Source organism: Olea europaea, chromosome 3 (genome assembly GCF_002742605.1).
Source record: "Olea europaea var. sylvestris chromosome 3, O_europaea_v1, whole genome shotgun sequence".
In the NCBI taxonomy this organism is placed as follows: Eukaryota; Viridiplantae; Streptophyta; class Magnoliopsida; order Lamiales; family Oleaceae; genus Olea; species Olea europaea.
This window is the reverse complement of record NC_036239.1, coordinates 21,550,405-21,574,821: the sequence shown is the minus strand read 5'-3', so window position 1 is coordinate 21,574,821 and position 24,417 is coordinate 21,550,405. Positions and strand designations below refer to the sequence as shown.

At 36.6% G+C, this 24,417-nt stretch overlaps 1 protein-coding gene across 1 annotated transcript; it reads right to left on the bottom strand.

Annotated features, from left to right (window-relative positions):
- Window positions 1-4,511: 4,511 nt before the first annotated feature.
- On the bottom strand, window positions 4,512-18,774 carry LOC111379922 (mediator of RNA polymerase II transcription subunit 12-like). The gene is made up of 13 exons (XM_023003370.1): window positions 18,406-18,774; window positions 16,796-16,995; window positions 15,437-15,496; window positions 15,025-15,130; window positions 14,861-14,929; window positions 14,621-14,728; window positions 14,030-14,080; window positions 13,394-13,693; window positions 12,945-13,292; window positions 10,558-12,818; window positions 6,797-9,400; window positions 5,649-5,982; window positions 4,512-5,455 (listed from the first exon to the last, which is right to left on the bottom strand). The coding sequence occupies exons 2-13, from the start codon at window positions 16,927-16,929 to the stop codon at window positions 5,006-5,008; spliced, it is 6,825 nt and encodes a 2,274-aa protein (XP_022859138.1). The 5' UTR covers window positions 16,930-16,995; window positions 18,406-18,774; the 3' UTR covers window positions 4,512-5,005.
- Between the last annotated feature and the right edge of the window lie 5,643 nt (window positions 18,775-24,417).

Sequence of the window (24,417 nt, the reverse complement as noted above, 5' to 3'; positions counted from 1 at the left end):
CCTGATAACAAGATAGGGAAATGATCAGAGTACACCCTCCCCAATCTCATCTTAGTAACCTTCGGATATTTGGCCTTCTACTCCCCACTAATAAAAAATCGATCTATTCAAGATAAAGTAGGTTGATCTCGATTAGATTACCAAGTATAGTTTCCTCGAATCAAATGCATCTACCAACATATTTTCCCTAATAAAATTTGAGAAATCCTCCGTTGTCCCTGTTAATCTCCCATCACTAGATATCTCAGTAGGAAATCGAACCACATTAAAATCTCCCCCAATACACGTAGGAAGGTCTCACCAAGTCATCGTACCAACCAACTCATCCCATAATCCACTTCTGCTCTCATCATTATTAGGCCCATAAACTCCTATAAACATCCCACGGAAGTTATCCCCAATATTTATGAACAAGAGCAATAGAGAAAATAGCCCTTCCCTCACCTCCTCCTTATTAAAAACCTTAGTATCCCTCATGACTAACAAACCTCTTTGAAGCCCTCGATGACCCCACATGTTGTCTCCCCAATAGACTGCTCACGATAGCCCTAGAAACGACCTCCAACTTTGTTTCTTGTAAGCATACAAGGTCAGCCCTCCATCCCCTTAACAAATTTCGGATACCTAACTTTTTTCAGCTTCATTAAGCCCCCTCACGTTTTAGCTAATTATTTTTTGGGATCATCTTAACACTCCGCCATCCCTTCCTATCAACTCTCTCCTTGAATCGCCACCCTTAACGTCGTAATTAATCGAGCATTCGAGCCTATTGAGTTCACGATTACATTTTCTTGTCTTCCCACCCGGCGTATCCATCCCTTGTCCTCTACTAGCCTCCAATTCCTCAAATAATTGCATTAGCCTAATTTCATATCCATCACAGGACACACCCACCATTTTACTGAAGTTCAGAATTTTTTGAAGAACCCAGCTAGACAGCAGAGGTCTAATTTTAAGCGCACTAACTTCCACCATCTCCCCGACAAATAGAGGGTCATAATGTTGTCCCTCCTCTTCATCCACTTGTACTACACCGCTATCCATATCTTCCTTAGCACTATCAACCCATACCACCAAAGCTTTATCAGTCCCCAAGTCCCTCTCTTTTGCAGACCTGGAAATACCTACGGTAAGTGTCACAACCATAGTTGCTGACCCTTTCGCCCCTTGCTGTTCCTCAACTCCTTTAGCTGGATTTTCTGCCAATAGAACTCGGTCTCTTGCTCCTTCGCCGACGCTAATCCCTCTATTGGCCTCGTGTTGAATGCAGCTATGGTTGTGAAACCCTTGTCTTTTGTTGCATCCAGTACTGCTAACTCCAACGTTAACTTATTCATCTCCCTTTTCTCAGCCCAAAGTTCCACCTCCACCGCTCTAGCCTGCTTCTGGGGTTCGCCACTTGGCTCGACCAACAACTCTTTATTGTCGGTCCAATTCGATGTCAGCTCCTTGGAACCCAAGTTTACAACCTCTACCATTCGTCGGGCACTCATCCAAGTCCTCCCCACACTTATGACAGTAGATCTTCCTGGAGCCCACTGCAAACTCGCTATCCATTAACTTAATTAATTCAATAAGTTCTCCTTTCAATGCCAAGAAATGAGCCCTAATTTTAGGTCTATACAATGAATTGTCAATTATGTCTTCTGTAGTTGTTTCCTTTGACTCATGCACCTCTATATGTCCTTCCTTATTAGGTCCCGAGATTTGCTCGCGTGGATTGCTGCTCTTCTTAACCGCCCTTCCCTTATGCACCAGTACCTGCTGATTTGCATTTCGTGAGGCTTGTGCATTTGCTATAACTCCGGTGTAAGTCATCCCTTGTTTGCTCCCTTCTTCGGCTGTTCGATGCTTAACCTTGTCATTGACAACAAAAGAGTTGATAACCGCTTGAAACACACGTGAGATCGAGGCCCATCCCTCTCCATTCACCCCTTCTGGCTCAATCATCATTCCTCTTCGACGTCTCTCTCTATATTGTGCTTTCATCCGTTACTTACCACGACTGTTTGCACAACGTTGTGCCAAGAATGCTAAAGAGGACTCATTGAACTCCATAACTAAATCCTCTGACTTCTTCGCTTCCCTCACCTTCTCCACCAAATTCACCATCTAAACGGCTCCAAACCTCCCAATGCAAATGGCATCTGAAATCTTCGCTCCCCATTCCGATAGCTTAACAATGTTTGATTCGTAGACAGACACTACAAACTCTTTTGCCTCAGTTCTGAATCGAGAATTGTACACCATACCATTAACATGATACTGTTTCCCTTGCTCTTGTGCAAACGATGCATCAGATGACAAAATTGGATATTGGGATTTTTGGTTGTAGCTGGAGGAATCGCCTACCTCGTCGGAGGTGGCGCGTGGTCGGTGCCACTGCCTTGCCGGCTTCGGAAAGGCCTGCAATGCGGCCTGGCATGCGTGTGTGGCTGGAAGGTCGCTAGAGGACAGGTAGATGGAATATGCCCGTTTAACTTTGCAATCTGTAGATCCAGTTGGCCATTGGCAGGAATGGCGTTGACTTGGGCTCCCTTGTCGCCAATCGCCGGCGCGCCGGCGTCACTTCTGTATAGGGGAACGACGGCTCCAGGGTTGTACACAGGATCTACCGCTTGTGGGTAGGAGAGGCTAGGATTTTGTGGCGTGAGGCCAGTGGGATTTCCAGTCGAGGGTCCGCCGTAGCTGCCCATGTCGGTAGGAATCGACGGTTGCTGGGTTAATTTGGATGTCACTGGAGGAGCCTCCATCCTGGGGAAAGAGGCTCGGTTTTTGGTGTAATTTTAATTTTCTGTAAACAGAAATTACGGAATGGCAAAACATAGAGACATCATTAGGCATTTGGAGCTAGGTTCTTTTACCTATCCATTTTCCTGTTCCCTCTTTTTCTATATAAACTCTATAGGTTACTCGGACGAGAAACAGGAAATCGAGAATTAATTAATGAATGCTGGGAATAGTATGGGGAGTTAGAAGTTCAACTAGCGGTGAAGCATACAGCCTAAGATCCTTTACCTGCTTATGAGTCTTTTCCTTTAGGTGTGTTAATTAAGAAGGTTCGGAAAATTGCTTAACGAAATGATAGTTAATATGCAAGATTATTTGCTGATTATATGAGAAACATGCATTAGATATCTTACTCAGCCCGGGTTGACGTTCAGTACAGATTGTTTTAATAAAATTCATGAGAATATGCCTGAGGCTTAAGCAATAACAAAAAAGATTAAGATTACCTTCACACATACCGGTCCTAGTTATGCGATGTGGATGGGTGCATAAACATTTTCAATGAAAGAGAGGAGGCAAGAATATAGGATTTGAGAAGAATTTCAATAACTTCAAATGACATCATCATTGTCTAAACTGTTCCTAATTTTTTTTCCCCCTCATGGTAATTATCATTATAGAATTTTGTTTGTTGATTGATTATGAGTTCAATATATTTCTGAAACAGAACTACATTCTTATGGTGGAGGGCCAGTTGAAACAGAAGCCAGAGATTCTTCTGCTCCTGATCCCAAGCAAGGGGTCATACCTTCCAAAACTTCAGCCGATTCTGTCGTCCCATCCCTCACTTCGGTGCCTCATCCTGACAGTTACCATATCGGAGTTCCATCACAAAGGTTGTCCAATGTGTTACAGAAAACCGGTCCAAGAATTCATCAGAAGTGGAAGGGTCCTGACAAAATTAGCAAAATCTATGGCGACTGGATTGATGATTTTGAGTAGATTTTCTAGTTGCACATATGTGGAAAATAACCTAGCGATGAAGTTGTATCCAAGAAACTTCCAATGGGAAAATAAAGAGGATTTCACTATTAGTGAGAGAGAACCTTTAGCACCCTAATGTATTGCCCGTGCCTGTGATGTATGGATATTGTCTTGTAAAATATCAAGCATGTGTACTGTGAGACTTTGGTTTGAAGAGGTTTTTTGAAGGTATTTTTCATTAGGAAGTTTTGTAATACATGCATAATTTGTACCGTATTGTGAGCAGCCACTTTCTGATAAGACCCTTGTCTTCTTACGAGTTGAAAAAAGGCACTCCGAAGTCTAATTTTCATGTAAATGAGTGCAATTTTCTGTGTCTTGTTTCTCAGCCTCTTAACTTCGGGTTCAATTTTGTTCCAGAACTTGTACCTATGTTCGTAAATGGTTCCTCAACTTTAAAATGTCAATATTTGGTCACTTCACCGTTTACGTCTTCAGGGATGAACCAGGTTTTCAAACCACTTATCTTCTACTGGGGCTAAAACCATGCATTCTATTGCTGGCACTAGCATTCATGCATCAGCTAGAGAGAAGTAATCTCATCAGTCGGTTGAGCTCACTGGCAACCAATCTTGGGTTCCAGTGGCCATTTTCAAGATTCTCGTTGTTAATTTGTCAATTGCACTGCAAAAAGGGGTGAAAATTCTCTGATTTTATTTTTTTTTCATTTTATTATTATTATTTTTTTTATTTGAAACATGATCATAATTAGTTTACGCAATAAGCAAAAATAGACATGCCCAAAATTCCAATTGAGGTTTTGAAATTGATTTTGAAAGAGCATAACGTGCATCTAAAAGGCTAGAGTTCACACCTGAGATATAACTTAATACTCCAGTTTCTAAGGATGTAAAACATTGCTGAGTATGAGAAAACAAAAAAAAAGAAGAAGCTATAAATCATTCTTGTACACTCTACTCAGCTCAATTGAAGGGAAACACTTCTTCTATATATACAACCTCTGAACTGCGCCAACCAATTTCACGGTCCAGAAACAAGGATTGATCAACGGTTAGGAAAGAGCAGGGCTCGGGGATCCCACAAGCAGAGGCAGCAAGAAAACACTGTATTCACCATACATCATCAACACATGCTCCCCAAAGCATGAACCTTGCAGCAGTATCCTTTGCTGCCACATGGCCAGCCCTAGCAAGGTATTTCCACAGCCGAACATTTCTGCAGGGGTCCAACTCTTTCTCGACAATATTTCAAAAATGAAGTTTGGTTTAAATCAATTTTCCTCGTCTACTGCCCCAATGTACGTGAGGTCTGTCCTCCTCACTCTCACGGCTCCCTTGAGCCAGCTGGATGCCTTCAGATTAGCATGATCACTGCTGCCAACAAGAGCAGAGTTAACTGAAGGCTGACCTGACCCGGCTCCATCCTCCAAAAGGGTCCATGGGTCAATCTCCATGTCGAAGTCATGCTGCAATTGGAGTGCCTTGGTTTTCACATTTGTGCCTGTGCGTGATGGTAAAGGTAGATTCCTTGGAGGGAGAGTCGAATTGAGCGGGTTTAATGCTGTCATTGGATTGCTGGGCTGAAGAAAAGCAAGGGCAGCAGGTGATACCGATGGAGGCTGGCAAGAATTCATCAACCGGGGAGAGGGAAAAAGAATTGGCATCGCAGTTTGGATGCGCCACCGAATTGTCTCGGGCAATTCCATACGGTTCAAATCATTCTGCACCAATACATATGAATCAGACAAGCTGCTGCATAACTTCTTCATTTACGAATATGTATAAATTAATTATAACACAGTGTAGAAGAAAATTGAAAAGATGTTGAGCAGGAAAGACAACAGTAGACTTCCACTGCATTAGTTTACAACCCACTTCCAAATAAAACAATTTGAAGGTATGGCGATAACAGACCTGAAAGCGTTCTGCCACTTCACGATCAAAAACAGCATATTCAATGGATTTGGAATCGGATTTCAGCTTCAGCCAGCTTGGCAGACAGTTGCTCAGCAGTGCATGGAAAACCAATAATAGATCATCAAAAAGACTTTCCATTGAGGGAAGTTCAGAAGCTGTAGAAGTCCCCACGAGAGACTCTACCCCTCTCTTCAATGGAGTCAATGTAGAATTCAATGGAGTCAACGTAGAATTAAAAATGTGATTGGCATCTTCATGCACAACAGTGCTTCCAAGGAGGCGTAAAATCACAGAAGCAAGTGTATATCTCATATTACGGCCTGGAGTCTCCCTGGAAAGTATGAATTGGAAGATTTAAAAATATAATTAGAAGTACCTGACGTAGGATGCAATTGAACAATTATAGGAATATAAGCATCAAAATTGGAAACTAAATTAAATAATATCTATACTAATATTCCCATCGGTACCATTACAGGCAACATATAGCCATTTCTTTAGAACCCTACTACAAAAAATCAACAGCGACTAACAAATAATATCAAGCACTCTTTAGATCTACAATGAAGCTGGAAAAATTAATATGGGTAAATCATGATATAGTTTGTGACAAATCAACAGTGACTAACAAATAGTATCAAGCACTCTTTAGATCTACAATGAAGCTGGAAAAATTTAAATGAGTAAATCATGATATAGTTCATGTGCAAAACCTGTTGTGACCCCAAGCTGCAAATTTCAATACTTGCAACAATATGCTTAGTTCTATAAGATCAGATTATATTCATTGAATAAAGAATACATTCACATCATAACTGTCAAACAGATCTCAATAGGAGGGAGTACTTGGGAATTCAAGGGATATCTAAGCCATTTAAAGAAAGCTCAGGGTGAATAAAGAGATTCAAACCAAGTTTAAGGATGACTGTAGAATCGTCTACATCATCATTCTTCTTCAGAGAATACATTATCAAGCAACAGATCTCTGACATATTGAAAATGTACTTGCAGAAAATGTTTTATATCAGGCATGCTACACAACCGAAACCGAGTATTGACCAGTAACACTTCAAGTCATTAACATAAACATTCTCCGAAAAGGAAAAACATGTAAGCGGACAGATGTGAAGTGGAAAGTAAAATACCTGTCTGCACAAATAATAGGGAGTAATCTCAGTAGGAACTGCAGTCGCAAAGTGATGGAGGCTCGCAATGCTGGAGGAGAAGGTGGCACAGTGTCAGTTGATCCAGTTGATTGTTTAGGTAATCCAGGACTGCCACCTTTCCCACCCTTCCGGGTGTTACTTTTATTGGCAGGACTTCCAACCCCAGAAGCAGGTGCTTCAGCTGGCTTACCAGCTCCACGAGTAACTGCGTTTATTTGCTGCTCGATATTACTTACCTGCTTGATCATTTCACTTGCAAAATTACTTCGTGATTCATCAGAACCTCGATCCACGCACGGAAGAACTAGTTCGATCAGAGCTTTCTCAGTCACATGTTGCTGACTGACAATGAATCCCTCAACATCCACAACTTGACCAGATCCTTTCCAAGAATGGCCAAAGTCACTCCCTTCATCAACTACCTCGCCTTCTTCAAGGGCAGCTGCTTCAGATTTCAATTTATCACCCTTTTCTGTAACTGGATTGATACTGGAAGGACACCAACCCCACGGCTTCCAGTTTTGGGCCTTCAGACACAGCTTTTTGGGCTCAGCAATATTTATAATCTTCTGCCGAATAGATTTCCTGCCATAAAGTACATTCTGGCCTCTGAGCAACCATTTTGCTTGTAACAGCATTGAATCCTCAAGAGACCTCCCCAAGAGATGTACAGCCTCAGAGAACAAAGGAGCAGCATCAGGCCTGACTAATAACCTGGTGAGAATAATCTGAATGAAGTTGCTTTCATTATCAGAAATGTTATCAGGATTTGGCGAGAGAGATCTTATAGCCTCAATTAAGGAAATATCAGGGTTCTCCATCTTTTCAATGATAGCCTGTTCATTTAGGATAAGCCTGAGTTCAACCCACTGCCAATGAAACCTAGCAGGTTGCAAAGTATCTAGAACATGTACAAGCTTATCCAGAAGCTTTTTCACATTGTCTGCACGTTGGCTTTTTGACTCCCCTAGACTGAATGTCCAATTACCATCGTCCTGCTTGAACATTGGCTGTGGCATTCTACAATCAATAAGGGCTTCTAGAAATAGTCTAGCACGAAGAGGGACAAACGCCGAGGCTTTCAAATTGGTGTCTAAAGTGGTAGATTCTACTATAGATGCAAATTCATAATCAAGAGTATCTGCTGCTACAAGATCATAAAAACCATGAGTGTCTCTTAGACATATTTCACGAAAAGGCAGGTGCTTTATGGCATCACCAATGCCTAATGCCATGGATTGATACAATTGATGGATATCTTCACGTTGTCCGCTGCTAGCATTAAGAATGAATGGCCTCCATATCACAAATGCAAATATGGAATAAGCAGGCGGAAAGACCAAATTCAAAGGTAGTGACCGCTGCATTCTAGATAGAGCTACAATTGAAGCTTCACCTAGGAGGTCCACAATGAATCCATCAGAAATTGTCCTGCAATTCCCCACAAGCACTCTAAACCAGATCACAGAAACTTCAATTAAATTATCCAGTTTTGAATACCCCATAGAACGTGCATTTCCATTTGCGGTAGATTTCACACTCCTTGCAAACTGAATTAGATCAAGCCCTTCCTTCAATCTAAAGAGAATAACCATTCTCTCCAGGCTTGCAACTCCCTGAAGAATAGCCCCGATCACAAGTGCAGCAACAGCTGCTGTTATTTTTGCAGCCCTTCCAATAACTGGTTTAGTGGAATGGTTTAGAAATTCATTTGGTGAATTTGCATTAGAATCGTGAGAATCAGAAGACAGGTGAAACTGACTACGCGGAGCCTTTCCTGGGGCAGAAGCTTGCATAAGAGCAGAAGAAGCTTCCGCTGCAAGAGCAACGTCAAAGACACGACTGTGACGCTCTCCAAGTGCTTCCTTTAATATGCATAAGCAAGTGATATGAATGCGTAAAATGCGTCGAGCAAATTGCAATGACCCAGAAGGTGATGGGCTATTTAAGTGATTGACCGTGGTGAAATCAGGAATTTTTGCTATAACAAGTCCAAGATTATTAATAATTGCAGCAATAGCAGAAGACACCAAAGAAGGATCACCTTCCTGAGCAGCACCACCAGTTTGTCTCATGCAGTCCATCAATCCAATTACTATTTTTTGAGCTATCCGATAGCCATCATCTCGCTTTTCCATGCTAGGATTTTTATTCATACCAGGTCCAAAAAGCTTCTTCTCTTTGTTATGAAAATAATTGAAAGCTTCATCCATGTGTCTTTGCACTATATCTTTCATGCTCAAACCAACTCTAGATACTCTACCTCCATTTATCTTTTGACGGAAGTAATCATCAAGATCTTCCACTCCAGCTGGGGCTCCAAGGGGAAAGCCATAATCCCCTTCTACAGATCTACCAGATTCAAGCTCAGAACTAAGTCTCTTATCACAAGTAGACTTGAAAGTCTTTTCCCATTCAATAACACTAGCCACATTGCTATACTTCTTTAAGAGGTAACGAGCATAAACAAAGGCTGGTGAACTGGAAACTCGGCCATTAGATGTCATGACAGTGGCTGTCCGATGCATTGAGGCAGACAAGGTTTCAGGAATAAGATCAGCTGCAACAATCACATTTTCATACCTGACCAAAGCAATAAATACATGAGTAACATGATGTATGACCTGACTGACTCATCAATTGTACTGGTAATCAAAAGAGCAGGCATATCTGATCAATTATTAGTTGTCGTCTTGAAAAACCTTGTAGACTGTAAAAGCACTGATCATCATTATAGACTTGACCCAGTAAAAGAACTGCAATGATGGTATATGACTCAGTACCGTCCCTTAGAGAAGTGAACAAAATTCGATAAAATGATAGTATACTCAAAAAAAAGCTGCTGAATGGTTCTAGCTGAATATTACGCTTGAAACATACTCCAAGATCCACACACCATCCAACCAAGTTTAGTCAAAAGCGTGCATTTCCCCTTCTAACAAAGGTAGGAGCCCAGCAGTTATCTTTAGACATCTAGGAAAACTGCTCCTCCCTACCCCTCAGACAGAAATGAAATGAAAATGAAAATGAAAAAGTAGTTCCAGAATCACCATCTGCTTTGACATTGTGTTTGTTTCAGAGAGAAAATGGGAGGAGAGTATACAAAGTGACATGGACTAAAAAATATTGTGATTGGGAGTTGAGAAATTAGAAGTTAAGATCTCTCATTATTTTCCTCTACCTAGCAATTCAAACCAGGAATAAAAACTTAAAATCCATTTTCCCCTAAATGTTCATTTTTTCCACTTCTTTTTCTCCTCTTCCCCTATATACAAAACATACCGTTATCTTCAGGCCAAAATCTTTAATACTTTCCTCCAAGTTACGTTAACATCCTTAAAGATCTTTTAGTAGCATGTAAAACCATAAAATAAGAAATACATCTAAAAGTTAATTTTATAGTAGTAAAGGTGACAGCTATTCTGAAAAATAAATACGCAAAGCAAGGTGTTATTAAAGATGACAGAACCATGCCTTTGACAAAGAAAACAGTCCAATAAATTGAATGTAAAAAATCTGGTTAAGTACTCAGAATCAGAGATTTACATGGAGAGTTTCGTTGCTCAGATTTCTTTTCACTCAATAGCCATTTTATCGTCCAAAAAGTTAATTAAATAAGTATGACTTGGATGCTGAAGGAATTAAAATTTAAGGTAGACAGAGAGAGAGGGTATGAAATTGACTCAATGGATGCAAATGAGACAAGTGACAATTAAAGAATAAGCGCATTGAGGGTGCACCTTCGTATAGATGATAAAAGAAATGCCTCTTCTACATCGCATGCATAGTTCTCTGCATTCCTGGGAAGCATCGGAATATTCCTACCACTGTGGAAGCTAGAGCCAGGGCTGCTAAGGACCTTTGGCAACAACCAGAGAAGAAACTTGATTGCTGGAATCAATTCATTACAAATATCCATCAAATACAAAATTGATGACAGTTCATCTTCACCGAGCTTCCAAGGAACAGAGCTCCGATCATCAACAGCTGGGAAAGGCCTACCATATTGGCCAACCTTGGCAGTAGTCTTTTCAGCCTCTTCAACGAGCTGCTTTACAACAGATATCATCCACACAGTTACTTTCCTCTTCTCACCATTCTGCATCTGCTTTATTAGTTTTCCAATTGAAATAACATCTCCAGAGTGGGAAGTTCTGATCCCATCCATTGATTTAGCAGCATCTTCAAAACCAGTCCTATGATGTGGACAGCCTATCCTGCTTTCACATACATGGCTTGTCGATGCTCCCTGGCTACCTTCAATCCTGGCAGCAGCTAATTGTGCAAGGCTTTGAGTCTTTCTGCCAGTTTTTTGCCTACCCCTTGACCCCTGCAGCTTGGCTGGCTTGGGAGGTGGATCTCCCTTAAAAGATTCCATGGATTTCATCCCCTTTCTTACCCACCAAGTTTCTTCTTCATCTGTTGGAATTAGCTTCAGGTCAAAGATTCGTTCTTCACTTAATCTTTGTCGCTTCACACTTCTGCATTCTTCACATCCAGGTGTTTCTTCACTTAAATCTACCCTGTTATTAGCCCCATTAGACCTCTTAGCACTCCCTTGCGACTCGTCAAGTCCAGTATCCATTGGCAATATATCACTTGGAAATTGCAACAGGGCAGTTATTGAAGCCTTTAGTTCTTCAATCTCAATATCAGCATCAACATATTTGGACTGTAAGTTGGATGTTGAGTGAATAGACCACTGATCTGCACTTCCACCTCCAGAACTGGGATGACGCTTTAGTTTCTGATTTGAACTTTTTCTACCAGGACTTCTACTGTGATCTAGGAGCCCACGAAGCACTAACCGACGTTCATTTGAGTAAACATTCATCACCTCTGTAACAACTGATGGTTCAATAATTTGTGCTTCTTCCATAAGATTGAAAACATATGGACCATGCAACTGCTTCAAGATTCTGTGGTGCCTCTTCCGCTTCTCCAGGTCAGACATAGACCCATGCCCATCCATGATCCCACTAACGATTAGCTGTCTCACATACACCTGGGGATGAAAAATTCCAGCTCGTACGAATTCTCTTACTAGAAGCTGAAGGCGCTTGAAACCTTCTCTATTATGCACTTCATGTTGATCAATCCAACACACGATAATATCATGCAACGGGCTTGGGCTCTCAAAAGTATCCGAAGAATCTTTATGTTTCCGTTTCAAACTGTTCAAATTTTGCATATCGCCCATCTTCTGTTTTAAAAGCCTCATTGCTATGTATATCTGAGAGAAGTCTTTTGTGCCAGTAAACTGCATGCCATGGGGACGCACAGTACGAAAATCTCTAAAATCACAAGCTGCCCACTCACAAATGAAAAACGTGGAGCAAATTAATGATGAAGTCACTCTGCCAATATGCTTAAGAGATGAACGCAAACCAGGGCTCACTTCAGCGATCCAACATTCAGCAACAGTTCCATCCCAAAGGTATCCATAGAGTAATTGGTAAGCAACTCTAATATCTCCATGCACAAGAACTTTATCCAATACCTGAGAGGCTTTAGCTACGCTATGACCGCGATGATCAGGTTTGGCTGCCCTAGCAAGAGTCTCAGTACGTTTTTGGATCGATGAAACAGCTCGATCGATGGCTAATGACTCAATTTGAATTTCATGTATTTTATCTCTAAGCACACCAGTAACTTCTGGTGGACCACCCTTCTTCCTTGCATCCTCAGATGTTTTTGATAAAGAACTTCCATCATTTACCAAATGAGTCACCACACATGTGGGCAGAGGAAAACAATCTAAAGCAACAAAAGTATCAGGTACGGCCTGAATTAAATATCGAAGCATCTCAACAAGAGCAGTAGTAGTATAAGCCCGGCGAGAATTATCAACGAGATCAGAACCACCAGGAGAAGGTTCTTTGATGAAACGAACAGCTATTCCCACCAGAGTTCGCACATAGGTCTGACATAATACAGCAGTTTCTATAAAACCATATATGATGGGCAACAGCAACTGCAGAACACTGGCCAATTCTTTTTCCTGGAATGACGAGATTTCAAATGTTAAAACCCAAAAGAAAAACATGTTGTATGAAACAAATTATGTAGCAATTTTTACGTTCTATCTAGGAAATCGAAATACAGGAAAGGAATACAACAGCAATACCTGCAGTTGACTAAGAAACCATTCAATAATGAGAGAAGGAATGAGCAGTCCTTCAGCATGTTGCCACTGAATAATCCGAACCACATACCACCACTTGAAGTATGGAGAGGGCCCCTCACCATCAGTGGCAGCTGAAAGTTGATCACCTTTTGCCAACATTGAACCAGCATAAACCATTTGGGATGATCGATCACGAATATGCAAACTCGAACGAGAATTGTTTCTTATAACAAATTCATCCAAGAGATACTGCAAGTAATCAATAATATCTTTAGTCCACAGCTCCGACCGCGAAAACTGAGTTTTGTCATGTGCCCCTGATGACGAGCTGGATGAGCCTGGGCGAACCTGCATAATTAAACCATAATCCACTATCTTCCAATATTGAGAATAGCCAACTGTTGAGTAAAGCATTGCTGCGGCTTGTTTTCTTGAAAAAGAATCCATACCTGATTAAGATATGTTACTTTGATAAACCATGCTGCTCTCACTAATGGAACATTGTTTCTGATTAGAACTTCGAAAAGAGATTTCCTCCTGTAACCGTGAGGAGCATGGTCCGCCAATGAACATAATCTTTTATGTTGTTGTGATAAACCCTGAATAGGAGCACAAATATGTTCTAATAATCTGTTGTTAGGGGAATAGAAAGACATATAAAAGTATCTCCATACATGTGTCTTTTTCCCCATTTGGGGGTGGGGGCAGGTGTTAAGAACTTTAAGTGCACATCCAACCATGATAACAAATCAAATGAGGTCTGCATGACGGAAATCAGAGTATAATGCTAATGGATATGGAAAGGATTTGCCATTTTTATCTTATTCTTTTAAGAAGGTTTAGGGAGGGATGTCCATCAGGTTGCTCAAAAGCTCACGGCTCATCTCTTTCCTGGTTCAACTTGGTAAGCTGTCTAACCCACAAACAAAGAACTTTCATCTGTTAAAACTTCTAACTATAACCCCAAGTAGGCACGTCCCTCAACTTGTCTTCATCAACTTTATTGCATCTAAGCACCCTCCTCCAATCTCTCGCAACACAAAATTTTCTCATTATGTTGGCCAATTTCCATAATCTGACAATACAGAAACATCAAATGCCAGACCCCATGGGTTTCCTTGCATATCAATGTCAAACTGTGAAATACATTTTGTTACTCCTTTCAATAATTAGTGTGATTTTTTTAGCTCATTTCATAAAATGACAAGTCCAACAGGTGCTTGGTTTTAATGAAAAATCAATGGCTACCTCAACAAAGACTTAGCAAGTCAAACTTTATTTGGTAGCCAATATATTTAAAAAAAAAAAAAAAAAAAAAAAAAGGAAAAAAAAAATTCCATGTCTGAGCAAAGATACTGTCTCCTCCAGTTCGCATTAATATTGGAAAATCCCCCAAAAAAAGTCTTCATTCAAGTTTCCAGGATCTCTTAACAACAGGGGCATCTTCTACAATACAAAACGATTGGACCTTGCAAAAGTGCATTACATGTTCTTCACATGCATGTAACAAATAAGTTGAACATGCTTGATCATCTAGCAAACTAATAATGTTGCCAAGTCTTATAGCAAATTCACAAGCTTCCATCTAGCTGGTTTAGCACTATCAGGACGGTTATAAATAGATGTGGGATTGTAGGAAAAACTGCTCCATTTACAATTAAAGTAAATAAGATTTAAGAAACATAAATGATTTTCCTCTTATCAAATGGAAAGTGGAAGAAATGAAACACCTTGCGCTTTTGAGCACGAGACTCGTTGATGGCTCTATGACGTTTTCTTATTGCCTGCAAAAGAGATTTGACTCAAACAGCAACACAACAGGAGCATATTTTTCCACAAGCTAAAGACAACTTGTAAGTCATTGCAATGTACAACAAGTATCAAAAGATCCCATCCAATTCATATTTACTACATACCTCTTTGCAATTGACGATGACAGGTTTTGTGAAAGTCTGAACTTGTGATAATGTAATCTCTCTAGCTTCCTGATTTCAAGTCCAAGATGGAAATAAAATATATATCGAAAATAAAATAAGAAACAGACATTACACAAAAATTGATCAGATTCCTGTCGGACTACCTCAAGCCCTTCAACTGTCTCCCTGTAACCAGATTGCACATACTCCCTGGTAAGTGTCTCTTCGGGACAATTGGGAGTCTGCGGATGAAAGTCAGGGGGCCCAAGTCTGGAAATGAGTATTACCAAATAAAAGTGAGATAAAAGCAATAATACGGTCAAATGACACCAATTTAAGATACAATACTGGGTTGCTTGACGGGCTGTGGAAATAAATCACCAACATTTCAATCTTTGTCCAATAGTTATAGTAGAGAGGAAATTACCCAAAAAAAGGAAAAAAAAAAAAATATATATATATATATATATATATATAAGAAGAAGACGAAGAAGGGATGACTGCTTCTAAAAGAATATGCAAAAGAAACTCAACAATTTGTTAATAAAATAAAAACTATTGGCTAACATCAATTACCGGGAATTCAACGATTCTTTATCACACCTCAACTTGTATGTTGTCAGCTGTGATGACCGCCTGCAGTAATAAGAATAACACACTGCTTACAGGTGAAATGACGAAGACAATCTAGCTATGATTTTATGCCTAGTACTTAGTAGGGAAGGGGGAGAAACAAATAGGCGCAAAGGAGAAGGGAGAGTGAGAAGAAGAGGAATGAGACAGAATGAGAATTTTCTATAGGGATAGATTTTTTCAGGAAAATAAAAATTTATATATATATCCTTGTAATGACCAAAAAAAAGTGAATAAGCATGCTCACGGTAGAAGATACACAAAATATTGCTAGTAGAGTCATTCAACATTTCATAATACTGTTATCAACAAAATTCTGGGGGAAAAAAAATCCACAGAAAAACGTATTCCAATTGTCAAGCTTAATTATTAGAAATATGAATGAATTTATTAGGTAAATCATTGCTGTAAAAAGTAGTAATAGTAAACTGGTTTAGTATCTTATAACAAGAATGTAGTAAGTTAACATTATCTACAAATTTTTGGACACAAAACAATCCTACAAGCTCATTTAATAATTACATTCCACTTTAGGTAGTGATCTTTGACAATGAGTTGTTGATAGGTTTGGAAAAACCTTGCTGGAAACTAGGGGTGTCGTGGTGGTGGTTAAGGTAGCAAGAGAGTGGGTGGCACATGGAGATATTGGTGGTAGCTGTGTTGGTCGTAAACACATTCTCATGTCTGTATGTGAGAGAGAGAGAGAGAAATGAACATAAACCTATAATTGAACTAAAAAGAGTGGGCAAAAATAACCTCTCATACACCCACAAGTAGGGTCACCGGTCATGAGAGATATGGCAACACAAATGAAGATTTGAACTCTTGATTTCCTTATCTACTTCTTTTTGGTGGTCATTTTGTATCACCACTTCGACATCAATAAGTGGCAACATCCTGATACCTAAAATTTGAACACCGTTGTTTTTTCAAGTCTGATTTTGTATTCTCCGAATATGTTATAAAGCCACATAAATCTCGGCCTATTAAGGCTTTTCCTTTCTCATGTCGAAATGGTTTATAAGAAGAAAAGAGAAGTGTTCACTATGAAGACAAAGGGAAATGTCTTAAAAACAAACTAACATTGAATTTATGAAGTATCAGTATTTTAATACTCAAAAGGCACCTACCATAAACTGATGAAGAAAGCTTGGTGGCATCAAACTAACTATTAAAAATCCATGGCCAGACCAAACAAAGAGACAATTGTTTAACCCTTGGGGTACATTGTGAACCTACTAAAAACACCACAGCACTCTTACGTGCATTTAAAACGAACCATGGTGTGTGACAACAAGCTACCTCGAGTTTAGAGAGAAGTTGGCAGGTGGTGGAACAACAGATGACTCTGCTCGGGATGTATCCCTAGCTGGTATCCCACCAATTGAACCGTTATTAACTGCACTAGTGCAGCTGCCAGCATGATACCTTTGCATCTCTCCAAAATATTATCTGCATGCTGCCTCCAGCATTGAGCCACAATAGAGCATAAGCAAGTCAATCTGTGGTGATAGTTTTGTTAGAAATTACCAAAATCCAATGCAATTAACAGCAAACAGTGACAGAGCTTAGCATAACTAACAGTAATAAGAAAACTGCCCACAAAGCACCACAGTCAAAGATCGTGTTAAAAACCACATATAATCTTGGTAGCAAGTACTAGATCAAATCGTGTCAAATAATTGATGTATCGAATACTGTTCACTTGTATCCATCAGTTTTACACAGCATCACAAGTATAATAAAACATAAGAAAGCTCATGTTTCTAAAACAAAATTTGACATAATAATCAAGTATTTGACTTCAAAATAATAGTATGCCAGCATCGTAGACAGAAAAACAGTGAACAGGCATATCATGATGAATTATTAATAAAATAGACTTCATATTCCATATATTCATTGAGAACTAAACTTAAAATGGCAACAAATTCAAACAGCATAAAAAGAAGTTTTCAAATCAAATCAGTGCATTCTTGAAAATTAAGCTTCAATTGGAAGCAAATTCAAACGAACAGGTAAATAAACAGAAAAAAAATAGCTGCTTTATAAGATTTCTTTATTATGCAGATTACACCAAATTAAAGAATAGAAATAAATATACAAAATCTCATGTTTAGTTCTATTTTAGGGATGCTTTTTTCAACAATTGTGATCATAATCAGCAAGCTAGGCTTTGAATTACAAATGGAAAATGCACTTAACACCGAATATCAGTTTTACCACCACGTGTAACCTGTCTTTAATGAAAAATCAAGATAACCACTAATCTATGTTTCAGGCAGAGATAATTTTAACAAGCATTAACTGTAAACATAATATTAGCTCTATTACAGCATAAAATTACAAAACCCCATTCCTTACAGCATGGACGATGACAACTTAATATCCCATAAACATACATTAAAGATTAAATGCATGGTTTCATTCTGATCATAAGAATGGCATATTTTCCCCAACAGACAACACATGTTACCAATGCGATATTCTACCAGTGTAAAAAAAATGTCAAAATTCTTTTCACTTTGTAAAATGAACCAACACGTTTCACATTGATCATTTAAATTGAGTTCACATTGAAATAAAACTACATGAGAACTTTTCTTCTAACTGGGACCGACGTGCAAAACCAAAAATCAATCCTAAATTCTCGATTGCCAACTTAACCAGGAACATTAAATACTTCAAAAGATCATCACATCTAAAATGATCAAGAGGAGAGTCCAAAAGGCAAACATTTCTTTCTTTCTTTCTTTCTCTTATCAGTGGCTTAAACAAACAAAAGCTCAATCGAGTGAATCCCATAAACTCCTATCACCCGAATTTACATAAAATACAACAAAACTCGAAAAACAATTCAAAATAAATATTAATTACAGAGTGACTTGATAATTCCATCAATCACAGAATACCTGAAAAAAAAAAGCACAAGATTTACCCAATCTGTACAGACAATGAGTTGCGATTGCGAAGTTCAGTTGTCAAAGATTTAGTCTAGGGTTCAATAGAAGGGCTCTGAAGCAAAAAAGGGAAAGCTAGGGTTTTTCGCAGGAAAACTTAAATTAACTATTAGAGTGAGACAATTGAGGTATGGAAAAAGAGGTATTGAGATTCAAATTGAAATTGGAGAAATCTAGGGATTAAAATTGGGAGTGCGAATCGAAATTTAACGAAATGTTATAGATACATGCGTTTTGTGTACGTATCGATGTATGCCTATGTGCATAGATATAGAGAGACGAAGGTTTAGAGAGAGAAAGAGCATAGAGGGAGGCTTTGACTCTATTTTAACTTAGCTGACGCTGACTATCATAATTATTAGTGGGTAATTAAAGAAATAATTAGCTTTATTTTGTTTTTTATTAAGCCCCTTGGAGTCCCATTTTTGGAGGATATTGTATTTTCGAACAGTAATTTTTTGAAAATTTTGTCGTTAAAAAATAGAAAAAATTGAGTTTACGTGTAAAATTATTCTATTGAAGGATGTTTGATTGAAATTAGTTTTGAAAATATGAATTTTGAGAATAACGAGGCTAAATATAATTTCAAAATTACTTAATAAATTTAAAGTTACCTCTATATAGACTTATTACTTTAAATTTTATCGTTTTTCCAATGAATTCATTTACATTTATGTTGCATTGCCAATCAAATTAAAAGTCAAAGAAAGACAAGTTTACAATTGTTAATTCACAACTTTTGAACGAGACCTATTGAGACAAGTAATTTCTATTAAAATGGGTGTACTCAATTTCGAGTTTCAATCTGAGTTGTATTTTATGGTAAAAATATTTATTTAAAAACCACAAGTACAAGATGACGCATTTTGCTACCTAACTAGTCGTTGGTTTTGATCCCAATCAAAAGGTGAAATAATCAAACTGGTACAAAGTCATAAATTGGATGATTGAAATTAAATAAATTGAAGTTGGGTGACCAACATGAAACAAATCCGCAAGTTAGGTGAGCTCTTAAGAATGTTTCCAATTTTCTTGTGGTACTTGATTATTTATCTCGTTTCTTCCAACGAGTTCACTAGGTGGAGTTAATCATGGTAATTTAGAAATATTAGACTTCCACCCCCTTTGGTATGGATTAAATTTGATTTTAATCTAAGTTGAAGTCACGCAATCAATATTAATAACATTTTTCATGGTCTCAGAACTTTTCAACCACGCATTTAATTTTTTTTATCACAATCTATTAAAAATTTAATTTTAATTCCTATCAAACACCTTCTAATAACATTATTATTGTAAAATGAGTTTGCTCTTGGCTAAAAGGTCATAATGTATTTCAAAGAAAGTGACATGTGAGCAATTTGCTCTTAAATTTTGTACCAAGGGTGAGAAAACTAGTAATTATATACTCATAACTTAATACATTTGAAAAAAGTAATGTTATTTAGTATTATTATTGATGCTAAGCATCAGTTTAATTTAGGTGGCACGTAATTTCGAGTTGAAGCGCATTTTCATATCATGATATGTGTATGTGTGATAACTAAATAAAATTTAAAGCTTTAATAACTAAAATGCAAGAGCCATGTGTTGTTTCAAGCTATCTCGAATAGTAAAGAAATTACTTAAGTCCCCATTTGATAGTAATTTTCACCCAAAAAAATATTTTTTTATCGTTATTTCACTATTTTAACCGTCATTTTTTACTTCCTTACTTACAGGTGGGCCTACTTTTCTATCTAACGATCAAAAAATCAATTCTCATACCCACTACCAAACAGGCCCTAAATTTAGGTGAGTCACAAGTGTGCTGTTGGCGTGGAGAAGGAGCAAGGACATACACTTAATGTTTATTTGAATTTTTAAATCGTTAAGATGACAAACTTTTGAGTTGTAAAACTTAAATCTCGTTTGACTTCCATTATTTTTCATTATATTATATTTCATTTTTCTATTTCTTCTTATCAACAACATATTCTTCAATAAAATAATATTACACGTAAATTCAAAATTTTTCCTTTTTTTTAACTACACATTCTCCAAAAAATTATTATTCCTCTCATTATAACGTGGAATAATGGGAACCACTGACCAGATAGTCGTTTAGTACAATTGACATATGGGTAAATTTGAAATAATTAAGTTCAAAAGGTTAGTAGAGGATTTGACATTTTTATAATAAAAAATCTTTTAAAATTAGAAAAAAATTTGTAATATAAGACTCGTTCAATAGTGATTATAAGAATTGATCTTTTTTACTATTAGAGAGAAAAGTATATCCCACCTATAAGAAAAGAAGTAAAAATTGACGATTGACTTAGAAAAATAATAATCAAAAAATTACTTTCTTGGGGTAAAAAATCAGAATCAAACATGCACGTAAATGGCTATTAAAAATATAACAACATCATAGGACATATTAAATTGTACAAACACTTGAGTTATAGCAACCTATTATTAACATTAAAAATCAACCTCTGTTTGGTTTGGCTAAAGGCTAGATTTTAGTATATTTTGATAAAATTTAATGAAATATGTTGTTCAAAAATCGGGAAAAAAATTTTTGTGTGTTCTATAAAGCCTCTGTTTGATGGTCATTATTTGATCAAAATAACATTTTAAATAGTGATTTTTAGAAGAATGTGGTAAAAAAAATTGAAAAAATTTAAATTTACAAGCAAAATATTTTATAATATGAACATGCAATTGAAATTGAGTATCTTAAAAAAAGAGTTTTAAAATAATGATGGTCAAACAAAGGAGAAAGTTATGGTTGAAAATGGACTTACAAACAAGTAAATTTTTAAAAAATGGGGCTAAATGGGGACCAACTAACATTGATGCAATTTCACCATAGGTTGGGAAACCCCTTGAATTTTTTTTACCCACATAAAATAACATTAATTTGTGTTATTTGGCTAACTAGTGGTCTTTTATATATGATGATTTCCTATATTGATGCGTAGAGATTAAATTTCATGACAAAGAAGAGTTCAATGGTTGTTATACAACATAATCGTTTTGCATTACAAAGATCTTTTACGGTGTTACTAATCAAAAAGGGTGTCTTACTAATGGTACGTGATGAGTTTGAGTTTTGGGGACAAGGTTGATGGCTCGTGGTAGGTGAAAGCAAGTTCAAGATGGTAGATGTGGAATTTGGAGCTACTAGATTGGATACAAGTTGAGAAATTAATAAGGACTATGCAAACTTCGGAGGATTGACTTAAATTAACATAATTGGAGAATGCCTTTTTGTCATTTTTAGTTTAACTAGCGAGTTTCTAATCTATACATGTAATAAAAGTAGCATACTAAATAGTGTAAAGTGTAGAGAAGCGTGGAGGGCAAGCTTCGACTAGACGAGGCCTAGGCATAAAAACCTTTTTTTTTTTTAATATTATTTTAAATTTTTAAATCAATTTAAAAATTATTTAATAATTAAAAAAAAAGTGTAAAAACACGCACCTAGGCAAAAATAAATAAATAAAAGCCAAAAAAAATTAAAAAGTGCAAAGAGAGGCGCTTTGTGCCAACTTCTTGCCTAAGCTGCTCTTTAGAACTTAGAGGGGAGTACTCAATTTAGACTTTTAATCACTTTTGGGGATTTAAAAAGTTCAGAGATATTGATGTAGATTTTTTAGACTCTCTAAAAATATTGGTGTATTCAATTGAGATTTTTATAAACTTTTAAAATGTGTTTAAAAGTCACGGTATATTTAATTAAAATTTTTTAGAAGTTTTTGTTAGTTTTGGGGTATTTAAATTAGGGTTGAACATTGTCCAGTTCGGTTCGATTCTAATGAAAACTGAATAGGACCTGAAACTTCTGAGTATTTATTAAGTGGAACCGTGGGGTCCAAATTTAATTATGGAATCGTTCGAGTTCAGTTCCACTCGGTTCTCAGGTTCCGTATTATAATTAAATTTTTTAATATTTATAAAGTTACAATAATTCAACTAATGATATGTTCAATCTTAACTCTTATAAAATAACATAGTCCACTCTTATGTGTTTTTTCAGTCTCTCTTTGCTGAGTTATTCATGGATTCGATTGCTAAAATTACAGGAAGAGGAAAATAACAAGCTCAAAATAATTAAAATAAGCGTTATCGAGCTTCAATTCGATTTTCCATAACAGTAAAAATGACATTACGGTAGAGTAACAAATATGGATAAAAATTAGGTCAATTTGATTAAGTTGGCTTTGAACTGAAAATTAGAAATAAGAAAATCATTTTTTCTTTTGTTTGAACTAAATACTAGTTGACAAATTTATTTAGAAAAAAAAATAATTTGACTAATTTAAAATAAATTAATTTAAAAATTAGTGAGATTCGGTCATTATTCGATTTTTCGGTTATTGATTTAGAATTGAAAAACGAATCAAACCCGTTGATTTTCAATTCAGATACTCATTCGAATATTTAATTTAAGAAGAACCGCTCAATTTGATTGGAATTTGATTCGAGATCCAGCCCTCATTTAAATTCTAATGACTTTAACTTTTAAGTAAAAAGTACTAGAATAAAATTTCAAAACTTGTTTCTCACTAATCACAATTAAATATTTCTCTTTCCCTTTTCCTTCTATGAATATTAGAGTTATGATTAAAATTTATTTTTCTCATTGATTATATTTGTTTCTATTTTTCTTTTCTCTAATTTCTAAGATAAAAAACAATTAATTGAATTCTTATAATTTTTTTTCTTTTTCATTCATTTTTTATGAAAATATCTATTTTTAATTTAATTATAAAATTTTATATGGACTAAATTATAATTAAATTTAAATATATTAAATTTTTATTTATTCTTTAAAGGTATATTATGTTCATATTATTTAATATATTTTTTATTGATGATTATTTATTTAGTTAAGATTTTAATTTTTTTATTCTTTTTAAAATATATTTTTTAATTATACGGCGAGGGGAATTGTAGGAATCAATACTTCGTACGTGAGGGAAATTGTGGGAATCAATATTTCGTACGTGAGAATTTTACACTATTATATTAGATCCATGTGAATTTTATTTCAAATGAAAAATTTCAAAAGTCTTTTGAACTCTACAAAAGCCTATAAAATTTTTAAATCAAAGTGTATACAAATCTACAAAAGACTTCCACTAATTCCATATAAATCTATAAATAAAATTTGCGAAATCCACAAAAGTTGTCACTTAAAAAAGTTCATGAAAGTTTTCAAAAGTCCAAATCGAATGCACCCCATAAGTAAAAGAGAAGAATACAGTTCATTTTCAAAGAAATAAAATAAAAATCGAGAGTATAGCAGCAAATATTCCTAACCTTTCATGTGTCTTGCACTTTGATCCCCAGTTTTAAGATATAGCATTTATATATCGACCTTTTATTTTGGTAGCACATAAATCCTGATAGACGATTTTACAATTGATCTTCAATTTACAAGTCTACATTTCATTCAAAAAATCGAATTACTCATCTGTAGTTTTACCACGTTTAAAAAAAGGAAAAGAAAAACAAATACAAAAAGAACAAAAATGATCTTCACTTAGATGAGGTTGGGTGCAAGCGATGGTAAGTATGAATGTACGGGTGTCAAATGAGTAAAACCATTTACTAATTCGGCACATCCCCGACGAGTTATGTTATTATTGTGCAAGCTCAAACTAGTACATTATTGCTACTTCTATAACAATTCATTAGACAGCATCAATAGGTCTCTCGTAGGCATCTAAGCACTTAATTGAATCTCAGACTCCTTGTTGCCTTATATTTAAAATTTGAAAAAAAAAAATTCGTCATTTCTCACCCTTTTTTTGCTACTTATAGGGCTTAGATTTTCCGTACAGCTTTCGAGTTTCAGTAACTCTTATACAAATTTCATTCCTTTCTTAACTCTCGAGTCTCTCAACTTCATAATAATTTTTTACTTGTAATTTGCTTGGCGTTCACATTGCGCCTATTTGATGCTCTTTCTTG